At 44.9% G+C, this 13,733-nt stretch overlaps 1 protein-coding gene across 1 annotated transcript in view; it reads right to left on the bottom strand.

The window, feature by feature from the left end:
* NUFIP2 (nuclear fragile X mental retardation protein interacting protein 2) overlaps positions 1 to 13,733 on the bottom strand; it is a 14,435-nt gene continuing 702 nt past the window's right edge. Inside the window, 4 exon segments of the mRNA XM_009324736.1 lie at positions 1 to 3,176; positions 3,788 to 3,820; positions 11,432 to 13,168; positions 13,171 to 13,211. Coding sequence (XP_009323011.1) covers positions 3,124 to 3,176; positions 3,788 to 3,820; positions 11,432 to 13,168; positions 13,171 to 13,211 — 1,864 coding nt within the window. The 3' untranslated portion in view covers positions 1 to 3,123.

The following is a 13,733-nucleotide window of genomic DNA, read 5'->3' as shown; positions in this document are numbered from 1 at the left end:
CACAAAAATAATCAGAAAACAGATTAAATCTTAAGATATTTTTAATAAGTGCTCAGTAAAGAATTGTGTGAGGACTTCGGGAGGACTGCAGACAGCGACAGGGTGAGTTACATGACGGCACAAGGAAGTTTCTTCCACGGTCCTGCCTGGCTCTAGGCAATAGTCTATCCCAGAAATACTGCCTGTGCCGGCATGCCAGAGCTACAGGAGCTCGGAGGAAGGATTTCCTAACTGCTTAGCGCTGAGCACACACCGTGGAGCTCACGGAGGCAGACAGACAGACATTTGAAGAGAGGATGGTCAGAAATACAGCAGAGAAGCTGCAGAGGGGTGTTTCTGGATGGGTACCACTGGCAAGGGGCCACGTGCAGCGAGGAAAAGCAGTAGGGACGAACATCAGGGAAAAACCAACCCATCACTCGAACCGTGTTTCTTTCAGCACTTCTTTCGCTATTTAGGAGATAGACTGGACTAGGCCAAGATGAGCGTCCTCAAGTATTCAGCAAGACTCAGACCTTTCTAAACACGCAGGGTCAGATTCAGCATGGGTTATTGCTGTTCAGCTGCTGCATCGCGCCAGCCCCGAGAGGGGATCTGGGGGCAGGGGTACCAGGACAGCGCAGACCCCAGGTAAGCAAAACAGGGTTTGGTTTTGTCTTTTTTTTTTTGTGTGTGTCTTTTTTTTTTTTTTTTTTTTTTTTTTAATGGAACCCAGCCCTTAAGGCGACAAGTGACTACACAAGGCAAAGAAATACACAGCAGAGCCTTAAAGCCAGTAAAACAAACTGGAAACTTTGCTATTAGCCTTCAACTTTTTGAAAATAATAATAAAAGAACGTTTTTTCCACTTTAATCTTCCCAGTCCCACCGTCCAGTTTGTTCAACACTTTAAAGCTCAGGAACGCCCCAGCTCTTCCGCAGCGGAGCCGGAGGCGATTCCGACTTTTGGCAAGCAGTTGGGAGACTCAACAGAATTAAAAATAGGAACATCAGAGGACTAGATGTCGGGCACAGCTGTAAACATGTTATACATCTGAAAGTTACACACACCTGTAAAGGTGGTACAGTTTATAGGTGAAACAGAACTATTTGCGACTGGCCAACCACACATTTCTGAACCTGGACTGATACAATACATGATTACTATATAGTATTACACTACAGTATTATACTATATAGTATTTTATACATAAAATGGAGTAGGCAATCCATAGTCAAACTTTTAAAACTAAGCATGGCAGAAAGCTAGCAATCTTACAAAAGGTACAGAATTAAGTTTCATTGTCCCACCATGAACCTAAGCGTCTCATTCAGGAACAATCTTATTAAAAGAATAAAAACAATTAAAAAACGCATGCTACATACTCCTAGTTAACAAAAAAAAAAAGCGTGGATAAATCTAAGCACGAGGGGTAGGCAAAGGTCTTGGGCTTATCTGCTTCCTGTAATGCCCCATAGGGTCCAATCTAATTTTAGGACACACCAGCTGCTGCTGACCTTGATGCCCAGACATGTATTAGCCAGCATTCAGCCACAAACACCGATGATGAGCACTGGGTACGTGTGGAGCTTGGGCTGGTCAGAAATCCCATTTTTGCTTCATTCACTGCTTGCTCTTGCACTGGACCCTGTGAACTTTCCACCTTTTAAAAAAAAAAAACAAAACCCAGAAAAACTACCCAACCCCAAGATGATTTGGATGCGCTACACAAGCTGCAATGGGACAGAGCGGGTTACACAGCTGGAGTCTGCAGTCTGCTCAGCCTTCTCTACCACTGCTAGGAAGCTTTCCCTTCCTCGGGATTTTTTTTTTTTAAATTTTTAAATTGTTATTTTCATTCCTAAGTCCTCCATTTTTGTAATAAAATATATTTTTATTAAGAGATAATTAGAAGCAGAGCCCGGAAATACACAGACTGCATTAAAATATAAAAGAGCATTTCCAATGGGCAGGTGTGGGAAGACCAGCCATTGGCGTTCTATGGACAAAATGAAAAGGATTCAAATTCCCTTTTTTTTTTTTCTGTTTTTGTCTTTTTTCTTTTTTTTTTTTTGTGTTTTTTTTTTTTTAAAGAGAAAAAAAAATTCAAGAAGGGTGAAAGTTAGCAGAACTCAATTCCTCTTCAGTTTTCCAACGAAAATGGGAAAAAAATCCAGCACGTTTAGTGTTAGGAGACAGACAGAGCAAATATGAAGCACCTACAGTTGAAAGCAGAAGATTTTTTTTTTTTTGCTCCCAGTAATACAATGGCATTAAACTATGGGAACAGTGGGTTTTTGTTGGTTTTTTTTTTCATATTAAATGCCTAAACAGATTGCTTATTTTTGCACGTTGTCTTTTAAAATGAAAGAACTCTTCAGTTGCAATAGTCCAACGTGTAACCGGAGCCAGGTCAACTGTGTGACTTCACCATGCATCCTAGAACTGCAGTTATTACCATCTTTCCCCCAGAAGAATGATGCTTTAAGACAATATCCCCAGCATAGGATTGGCTGCTTTACTCCTGGCAAAACATGCGGATTATAATTTTCTGGAAAAAAAAAAAAGAAACTCTGCAAACTTCAAGGCGTTTCTCCAGCATTCAATGGAAAACAAAACAGAAAAAAAAACCAAATAGGGGAGGTGGAAGGAAAAGGGGAGATGAAGGATGGTGAATCATCCTGATTTCCCTGTGATTAGTGTGTCACTACAGTCACAGAACAAGAAACAGAAACCTTGTCAAGTGGAAATGCCTCTCCAGTGGGTTGCTGTTGCCCATGTAGACGACAGCAGAAACTTTAGAACCGGGCTTGTACATTGAGTCTGTATTTGTTAATCACTTGCATTCACTCTTTAAACAAAAACAAAACAAAAAAACGAAAAAAATCTATTCAGTACCGGAGATTAAATAATCACGTGTGTAGTCTCGTTGAAATAAATTTTCAGATTCCTTAAGAAGTCTAATTACTTTCAGTTGCCATTTTTAAATAACTATATATATATTTGTATATATTATCCTGTGATTCTAGTTATGGTTCCTCTGCTGCACTGAAGATTTAGAAGGAGCATAAAAGCCTTTTGTCCCCCACGAACAGCACAAATGCTGCAGAAAGGTTATAACAGGCAGTCTCGTCTTGCTACCTTCATTGATCCGGGCGATCCATGGCTTCATCGTAAGTGATTATCCTTTTGGGATCTGGAAAGAAAGCAAAATCCTAAGTTTTCAACAAGCTACTTTCAGGACCCGTGGCTGAAGACATTCACAAGAAATCTGCAAGGTACTCAGCCACTACCAAACTTTTCCTTAGGACCCTCAGCGACACCACCTCCTGCAAATGCACTCAGGAGCCCTGGCTGACCCCAACAGAGCAGTGCCTGCTCCCCACGTTACACCCCTGGGCAGCAACGCTGCAAGAAGCACACGAGTCTCCACTTACTGCTCTTCCCACAGGCTGACAGAGAACATCTTCACAGGTGAAGTGTGGGGATACACCAGAATTTAAAACTTATCCTTGGGTGTGACACTCAACACCAGAAATAGAAAGCGATTATTGCATACACACAGGGAAGACTCATTAAATCTAATTTGACATTGGTTTTCTCTCTCTTTTAGAGACTCTGCTTCTCTCTGAACACCCCACCATTATGGGGAAGCTTACTGTCCCGACTTTTAGCCATCCAAAACACAGATGAACTCAGACTACAAACAGCAAGCGCTGAAGAACCAAACTCGGGCATCTCTCAACACCTGTCCCAACAGAGCAGGACGGAACAATTTGGTTTATTTATTCCTTCCAATATCCTTACCTTGCTTCTGCAAATTCCAAACCGATTCCATTTCTGTGGAGGCAAAACGAGAAGACCATTGTTATTACACACATTTATGCTGCCATTAGAGACAACTCCAAACATGCTTTAATTTTCCAAGCGCAGCGTGACACCACTGCAGTTGCGCTGAGGCTTTCACACAAAGCCAACCCCATGCAGCCCGGCAGCGCAGCCCCAACCCAGCCCACAGGATTGCACAAATCTGATGTGAACGATCCGGCGACAAAAGGCAGAGAGATGGCTGTAACACGGTCTTAAGGGTCAGATGGCCACACTGAGCATCAGAAATGTCATCGCCGTTCTCCGCTCCTACAAATCACAATCTAACTTCGGGCTTTACTACTCTGACTCCAGCGCTGCTTCACACATTACAGCCTGAACAAGTAGCCTGGAGAGATGATTTTTACGAGTTGACGCTTAGCGTGTGTGAAATCAGAACCGCTGGACAAAGCCAGTTTCTCATGGTTCACAGCATGCATCTGCTGAAGCACACCATGCAAAGATTACTCTGCTAACATCACTGCAAAACCGCTGCCTACATATCATCCGAGAACAAGGTGCGATGCTCCAGACACCCGGCTGCCTGCTTGGCTTGCAGCTCTTTCCCCAATTTACCTCTACAACACACTTGTGAGCTAAAGACAAACAAACCCTCCCCAATTCACGCTGAAAGAGCACATGCTTCTGTTTACTTAGGAAATAACAGCAAAGTTAAATGCTCTTTTCATTCACATTGTGAAACAGAAGGCTCTTCCCTTTAAAACATCCCAAAAATTAAGTCACATCTTTAGAGACCTACTCAAAATAACTACATTTAGCCACTATCAAGTTGGAATTTTGTGAGCTAGAATATTTATAAAGACACTAACTGTACCCTGCGCCCAAGTTTAAGAGACAAAATTACAGAAAAGGAGCATTTAGTAGGAACACAACCTGCAGGAACAATCTTTCAAGTCTCCCTTCTGCCAGAAAGGAGGGTGACAGGACCTTGGTATGGGCTAGGAACAGAGAACGGCAATGGATTAAGCTACACGGTATGTGCAGTAAAGCACAAAACGAGGCAATAAGTAAACTAACCGGCATGGGAAAGGAAGAAGAAAAACCTCTACAAAACTCATGGCCTCAGCACGATGTGTGCCAAGTGTCACCTCAATCAATCGCTTGCATGTTCGCGTCCCTTCTCCAACCCTTCATCTGTCCTTTGTCCGCTACAATCTCAAGCTCCCCGGGGCAGGAAATTGCATGCAAATAAATATTGCCAGCCCTCTCTACACAATTAAGTCTTTTGTAAGGAAAGCCCCGACAAAATTTTACGAGGTCTGTTATTTTTGCATCATGATAACAGCAGCAATACTTTGCACTTTCATCGGGGGAACCCTAAGTGCTTTGGGAATAGTAACCAGCCTCTAACAACCCCAGGGATATAAGCAACCTAGCAAGGGACTACCTCCCTCATCCGCCAGATGCGGATTCCCCAGAAGTAAAACGAACCAGCTACTAAAATTACCTCCAGCAGAGCTAGTTTTCCATTCGGTGACATTAGATGCATCACTTCCTAACAGCTAAAGAACATCACCTGTTTTAACAGCCTTCCCCAAAGGCAGGGGGACAGAAAACTACTCTCAAGCTGTTCGTTCCTCCACATTAAAGCAACATTGGGGCATCAAATACAAGGCAGAGGCTGAAGTGCTGCCCGCTACTGTATCTCCATGCAAAAGACCATGCTTTCTTTTGCACTTCCATTTGGTCCTAACTTCACTGGACACCACAAGAATGTGAACTGCTCGTATTAAGATGTGCCTGACAATAAGATAGACAGTGACATACTACCAAAAACACACCAAAAAACTTTTAAGTTGTCAAAATTCTGTTTCATAAAAAACCCCTAGCAAACCAACACCCAAACTCCCCAACCTTTTCAGACTTCTATCTTCCTTCTCCTTCTTCAGAAAGAGAGGTAGGAGAGAGGGTGGTGTCAAGTGTCCTGTAAATCCCAAACACCTGAACATTGGCTGGCAGATGCTCAGCCTGACAAAGCTACAAAAACAAAGACCATCGGCAAACTGGATGCAGTATCGACTGGTATTGAATACCATCTGCCATCAGAAGAGCGAGAGCAAGGTCCTCCCCTCCGCCTGGCCAGCGGCACACAGATACGGCATAGCACAGGTTAAGCACATTTACCAACTGAAACAACTTCACAGTGGGAAAAAAAAAAAGTCTTGGGCTAACTGCAACACGAAACTAGGAAAAAAAAGGTTTTCCTTCAATCTTAAGATGGAATTTTATGATTTATTCTGCTTTACTTGATTATACATTAGAGTGAGTTTTCCTCCTGGTTCTGGATTGCTTACAGGCTGTGGTCTCCTACAACCGTCGCAAGGTGCCGTGACAAATGCCATGACCACTGTAACAGTGATTAGACAGACCTCAGTGACCGACTTGGTGGACAGGCAGCTCAGCAGAGCCACCATTCCCAAAACAGGACACGCGTCCGGGGAAATGGCACGTTTCCTTCTCAGTGGACTCCAACCCAGCTGGAGAAAATGCTATCAACAAACCCTTGCACAACCCAGCGTCAAAGCCAGCCCTGCTCGGAGCCAGGGGCAGAACTAGGAGGTCTTGCGGTTTGCTGAGGAATTGCTGACGGCCCCAGCCACATCCACCTAACAAGCTCCACAGAGAGGAACCACTTTTTCTGGGGACTATCACTGAAACAAAGAGTTGGTGGAGGAAGGCTTTGATGTCAGGAACAGACTAAGGCACATTCTGGTGAATTGCAGTGAGATTCCTCATAGGTCAATAAACTTTATAGCAGGACTGGTACATAACCTTGCAGGGGAAGTATTTCTGTGATAACTTGTTAAGACAGGCACTTTTACACACATTTTCCTTGCTAGAGAGGCTGCCCCTGCAAAAAGAAGTGTCTGCACAATGCCACGGTACTAGTTCTTTGTTCTTATAAATCTAACATAAACTGACAATTGTCCCTAAAATGAACCGCTAAAAAAAAAAAAATAACGAAGAGGGACCATCCTCGTCTGACTTTTCTGTTTCTATCTGCAGGACACAACAATTAAGTTAGGGGATTGCCCTGGAAACAAAGCAAAGACTAAAAATTCAATACTGTGGAGACTCATCGCTGTACCAAATACATTGTACCCATCCTGACAACTGGAAAAAGCAGAAGAGACTTGAAGGAGAATTAAATCAGCTTTTGCCCCACAGCTCAGGCCCCACAAGACCAAAAGCAACAGACTGAGATTTAACCCCTCCCCACCAAGGGGGATGGGAAACCAAGGCTTTTATTTTTCCCTCTCCTGATGTAAAGGATGAAAACTGCTGAATTCACAGCTCTGCTATTTCTTCTGACCCAGTTCACCATTCCGGCGAATGCCACTCCTGGCTGGCCCACGCTGCCTTGCTCTATTTTCCATGCTGCTCTTCTGCTTCTTCATGCAAGCAGAGATGCTGGCGCAACCGAGATACCGAGAAGGAACAAAGCAGCGGCACAGGCAGAAACTTGGGGGCAAGACAGAAGAGGGAAACCCTGCAGTTTCCTCTCCTCCACCTATGTGGTCTTTTGCTACTGTGCAGCTGGACTGGAGACCTCCATTATTTGCTTTTTAGCTAAGGACAAGCAAACTACCGAGCTTCCCACCACAAAGTTTGCCATACAGAGCCCGGTGTTAGTGACAGACAGCCTGGCCTGGAAGACTGCAACTGCCCAAACACGATGAAATTCTGCAAAGCATTGACAATTATTCCGGTGTGAAATGTTTCATCCAGCTGTCTTTAAAAGGAGGACTGAAGCAGTAAGAAGATACTGATTTCAATAGAAGTAAAGCTGAGATACACCCAGCCTCCTCTTCTGAAGGACCAAAAAATCTGCAAGGACCAGTTTTACCTCAAAAAGATGAGGATTTTGGCAACGCCACACAGAGGCAGAGGTTCAGTTCTAACCTAGATAGGGACAATGTCCCTAAGCAAGAGCATTGCTCCTTCCTGGTCCTTCCAGTCTTCCATACTGAGCTACCGTCCCTGTCTCCAACCACATAAACAGTAGGCCCACCAGTGCTCAACTACAGATCTACCTTGCTAAATTAGGGATGTCACCTGCGAGTGTTTCAAGGCACCGTCACAAACACTGAGCAGCACGTGCTGCCAATGAAGGCAGCCACGTTGAACGATCGTGTTTTACAGACAGGCAGATCAGATGATCAAGGGAGTCCTTCTGCCCTTCAAAAAGAAAATAATAAAAAAAGCAAGGCATGGAGCAGGGGCACAGAGAAAACCAGCACAAAAAGCATCCAAGAGAAGAACAGGAGGGCGCACCATCAGCCTTGCCAGCATGTTCCCAGTGCCCTGACTTCTGGGGAAAAAGCAATCTGGGTATATGCAAATGAGCACAGCTTCCTCTATCAGGACCTCGCTCCGCTCTGCGGTCACCCAGCCTTACACCCCAGCACAGCCTTGCCAGCACACACGGTGCTGCGGTGATTGAAACAGGATTACTGTACCAGTGCCAGCCCACCCTGTGCGTTACCTCCTCCATCCAACCTTTCCCAGGGAAGCTGTGAAGCAATTACAATCTATAATGCCCCTCGCAGTCACCGGGCAAACCGTGCACAGGAAAGCCTGGTTTACTGGAACAAAGCTACTGAGTAAGCTGGAGGCTTTCCCACAGCCTATTTACAGTCCAAGATGAGGATCCACATAACCTGATCACAGCTACAGACACAAACAGTGCAAACAAGGATGCAAGCTTGCGACAGACAGGTCAAAGCACTGTAACCGCTCATGCTAGAGCCCATTCCTCACTGCAACACCCAGAGCCTCATCGTCGCACCATGGGCAGATTGCACTGAGCTAATGCACACGGAAGAGCTCAGGGTAGGGACCCCACCGGTGCTCCACGCTCACCCCTGTCCTTGCCCCGCAATCACTTCTCTTTGTGTCCATAACCCCAGAGGCAGGGCAGATTTGAAGATCAAACTATCAAGACTTTGCTCAAAAGCAAACAGATCAATCTGAAGAGGGAGAAGTTCACCCTCCTCTCAAAATCAAAACCAAACAATCCGAGTATCCAGCTGCCCGGGACACCCTAATGCTGGCCCAGGCAAACCCACACGCTCTCCCGAGCGGGGAGGAGGGGAAGGCAGCTCGTGAAAAATAAGCGAGTGAAATCATTCCTTTCCTATTGCAGAGGAACTGGTTGGCTAAGAGTAGGACCTCAGGAAAACAGCCCAAGATAAACGGAGAGAATGGTGTGGGAATTAACCACCGCACCGCTGTCCTGCAAACACACGCTGGCAGCTCCATTTTCTAGACATTTGGCAGCACGCTGTGCCTCAGGAGGGGGCTCTGGCTGCACGATCACGGCCATGAAGAGGGGACAGCGTTTTCCACCTGCTTGGGGCAGAGTATTGGATTCCTCCCAATACCCCTTAACCCAACTCACCCCAATGGACTCCAACACACACAGAAATGCAACGCTCAACATCATTACAGAAGGTGTACTAAGACCTGATCTCCTGCTTTGTAAACCAGCAATAGCAACTGAAGACTAAGTAGGAGAAAGACAAGCTCAAGCTGTTTGGAGCACCCCATCACTGCATTAATGACAACACTGATTAGAAACATCCACCATCTTTCACCCTAAGTAACACCTTGAAGTTGGCACACATACAGCTTGAAAAACAAATCGGCACAGGGGAGGGGTGGGGCAGGAACCCGTTTCCCCAGGGCATCACAAGGGTGCTTGCTCTGGATGCTCAGAGCAAGAGCATTCACATGCAGAGGCAAGGAAAGAGCAGAAAACGGTATTTTAAAGAGTGCTTTAGGTGTCCATTCTTGCTATTGAATGTAATTAACTCCTGTGTTTAAAAGAACTAAACACAGCCAGACTTTGAAGTTAACACCTCCTTAAGAGGACATGGGAAGGGAGTGTTCTTTATTTTCCTGTTGTTACTATTGTTTTACTGGGGTCTGTCTTTCACACAGCTAGCGAGAGAAAAGGAGGGCTGATGAGTCTTGCTGTGGCTGTACAGAGTTCCTTTTCTACATGAAAGTTCAGGCTGACAAAAACAAGAAAGAGACAAACTTAAGCGTTGGGAAAATTTGCCAACTTAAGAAAAGGATTGCCTAGGCCTTCCCTTCTACACCACGCTTTCTGGTACCCCCATTTTCTGATGAGAAACTGGGATTTAGGCTGCAGGCAGACACAAGAAATGAGAACGGAAAGCTTGCTTTAATACTGGAATAGACCGAGCAGACAGCAGAGGACGAAGACCCAGATAAAATCAATTGATGAACGCTGTTCTCAAGAACTTAAAACGTTAACATCTTGAGAGTGTGATAACCTGGAAAAAATATTTGGAGTTATTTTTAAATGACTGGGATTATTATTACTAAAGGAAGGCATCTAAGTTTCTGTATGCTATACAAAGAGTTTGTGAACAGGTAATTTAAGAACTTTGCAGCGGGTCAAAACACACCAAATTTGCCAACACCATGCAAATACCAACTCCTCTGCAGAGAGGAGCAAGACGTTATCCGCGTATGTATGTGGAACAGTAAACAAAAAACGGATGATCACCTTTTTCCCTTCAGGTAGGGGGATGCAGGGAGAGGGAAGGGGGAGGCGAATAAAAAAGGAACTGCCCCTGTGTTTGTCAGGGGTGGGTAATAACACCGTGCCAAAAGGGAACATGCTGCCGGGCTCCCCTCCATGCCGAGCCAGGACCAAAAGCCAAGAACTGCCACAAGACCGTAGAGCTTCTGGGGCTGAGCCTGAAGCAGAAAGCAAGGCGTCCCTCAGACTTCCCTCTCTTCATTCCCAGTTTAAAGCATCTGTATCATGTTTGAGTCATTTCAGTCTCAAAAAAAACCCAACAACCCAGGAAAAAAAGGAGCTGGACTACAAAGGACTCCACGAAAGCAATAAGATCATCTGAAAGATTTGGCCTACAAAGACAACGAGAGAATTCAATCTGCAGCTTACAGAAGAGTTGATAAGCAAAGATTTGTCTTGCTGTTGCCATAATACTCAAGAAGGGCACGGGAAAAGTGTTTGTGGAGTTCACTTAAAAAAAATAAAATCAGTCACACCATGAAAAGCTGTAGGAATATATTTTTTTTCTTCCTTCAGAGCCAGGATTTCATGGCCTGATCTGCCCAGGGGAGAAGCTGCAACACTTTGGTGGTAGAGGTGTGAGGACATACTATGAAGCCTTTTCAGTGACAGAATATCACCTGGTAAAGCTGGAACAGAGCAGGTGAACCTACACATTTAACTCCTTCAATGCCGAGAAGCTTAGGAGGACCTCCTCCTTCCGTAGGAATTAAAATGTAGAACACGCTAGCTAACTATTATCCCTGTCAACATCACTTACGCTTGTCCAAAGGAACACGGAAACAAATACCTCTTAACATTAATTAAACAACCGTTTGAATAACTTTCCCAAACCGTTATTGCCATTAGAGATACGCAAGCAAAAAGCTCATTTTTAAAACAATCAGAATTGCTGTAAGGAATAGATCATGTTAGAATATTGCACTTAAAAATAAAATAAAAAAAAAAAAGAGAAGAGAATGCCCTTAGGCAGCAAGTTAAGCCATTACCTTTAGTGTGATATATAATAGCAGCCCTCAGGTCAAAAGAACCCCAGCTATCTTTCCTTTCTAGGCCTCTCTGGTACCTCTGTTCTTTGGCGGAGGCTAGCAAATTGTTCGTAGGAGAGGCCAGAGGATTCTCTACTTCATAGTCTTTTGAAAGAAACACTAAAGCACCTTGGCTACCGGGGTCTGCCTTTTGTAGGTCACCTGTGTGATGCGACTCCAAAGCTAAGACACCACCCTCAACAGCAGTCCCAGGCTTAAGAATAGCACTAAGAATTTGAGGGCTAGTCCGTTTATCCAGCTCGTAAGCCTTAGGAAACACAGGTTGTTCAGTTCCTGAGGGAATGATTTCAGCACACTGTGAAACCAAAGTGGCAGGATATTCCCCTTGAAATGTCACTTCCGTTAACTGATTATCTGCAGATTTCCCCACAACAGTTTCAGGGCCAGCACTGGGCTCGTTTATGAAAGACAAGCCCCACTGATTCTGGAAGATATCTCCCAGGTTCTGCTGATTCGCCTGTGACGGGAAATCGACTTGCGCTGTACCCAGAAGCACAGTTTGCATATTTGAAGGGTAGATAAAAAGGCTAGATTTCTTTTGTTCGAGAGCTGTTGAAGTTGTACTCGTGTCCTGGGGTACTGACTCAGAGGAGGTTGATGGTACGGTACTAGCAGCAGTTGAGAGCAGTGGCTGGGTCCCTGGAGAATACACACTTCCATCAGTCCCTGCTAGAATCGGCCCATTCGAGAAGCTAGCAGAAGTAACAGATTTCATAGCAGACATGGGGACTTGGGACAGTCGACTTGATGTTTGGGCCTGAGCTTCCCCGGCAGATGACGAAGATGACAAAGACGATGTGGATGGGGTTTGAGCCGCTTTGTTGAGGTTTTCTTTAACTTTACTTGCATAACTTATTTTGGGAACAATTTTAGCACTGCTGTTGTCCACTGGAAAAACTGGGGGTGGTTTAAATAAGGTCCACGAATCCTCTTTAGACGTAGCAGATGATGCATGCTTCCCTTTGGGCCGGTCATCAAACTTCTTGCTGCTAATCCCAGGTTTGGCATCAGAGTTTTTTCGCTGCACATCCCCAAGCCCAGGCTTTCCCCGGCCTGCTCCACCAGTCCCAGCCTCGTATTTCCAAACAGGCTTAGTATTTTCAATTCGGTTCCCCTTTTGTTCAGTATAATCAGGCTTGAAACTCTCAAGTTCCTGTTTTAAGGTTGGTGCACTGACCTCCTGTTGCATTATTTTGTCCTGTACTAGATTCAAGTTCTCACAACCCTTGGCGCTGTTGCGCCTGCCTTTCCGTTTTTTAGGTGTAGTATATCCACTCTCTGAGCCGCTACCATCGTTATCGGCACCTTTGCCTACGTAGCCATTCGTGATATAGCTAGAATTACTGGTTACCACACCGTTTGGAATAGACACTCCCTCTGGCTTGTCTGAGGACTGGCTTTCTCTAAGTTTATTTTCGTAGGACTTCTCATTCTTTTTGTCCATGCTATTTTTCTGAATGAAGTTCTTGGTTTTGATTCCAGCTTTCCCCAAAGCACTGGCCTTCACAGACTGCTTTGGGGTCACGTTAGTGTCTACGAGCTGCTGGCTGCCATTGGGTACCCTGGATCCTGGGGCGGTGGTTTCATCAGAGCACAGGCCCTTTAATGACACTTCTCTTTCTCCTGCGTTACCATTTAGCTCTCCGTAGCCTAGAAGAAAGCCAAAAACAACAAAAGGCAAGAATTAGAATGTGAAATGTTAAACTTCTGATGCAGAAAGCTGTAATCAGCCCCAAACATATCCAGTTTCCTCAAGCAGACATTTTAAAATAGGAAAACATCTAGTCTCTGACATACAAAAGCACATGCTTATTTGCTGGAAGCCACGGCAAGAAGGGTTAAGCAGAAAGTAGCAGCAGCTACTGACTCTCACACACAACAGGGTGATGTATAGATAACAAAAAAAGCAAAAACATATACAGATACTATGTAAGGAAAATATACTGTACTAAAGATCACTGGCAAGCCGGAGAGCTATTTCATCAGCTACTATTTCCAGGTCACACAGAGGAAAAAAATTAATTCCCAGGATGCTTCAAGACAGAGAGATCCGCTGCCTTTGCTACAAGATTTGCTGAAGTTCAGAATCCATACTGTGAACAAGGGCCAACTCCTATCATCTCCATCAGCTCCCAGGCCTGCAACACCAGCAGCCCTCCTTCCCGCCCTCCTCCCAAACGCCATCTCTAGTAACCGGGGGGGGGGGGGGGGGGGGGGAAAAAAAAAAAAAAAAGCGCTTTTC

The sequence above is a fragment of the Pygoscelis adeliae genome, unplaced genomic scaffold, assembly GCF_000699105.1.
Source record: "Pygoscelis adeliae isolate BGI_AS28 unplaced genomic scaffold, ASM69910v1 Scaffold580, whole genome shotgun sequence".
Taxonomy (NCBI): domain Eukaryota; kingdom Metazoa; phylum Chordata; class Aves; order Sphenisciformes; family Spheniscidae; genus Pygoscelis; species Pygoscelis adeliae.
This window is presented reverse-complemented; position numbering and strand designations above follow the sequence as displayed.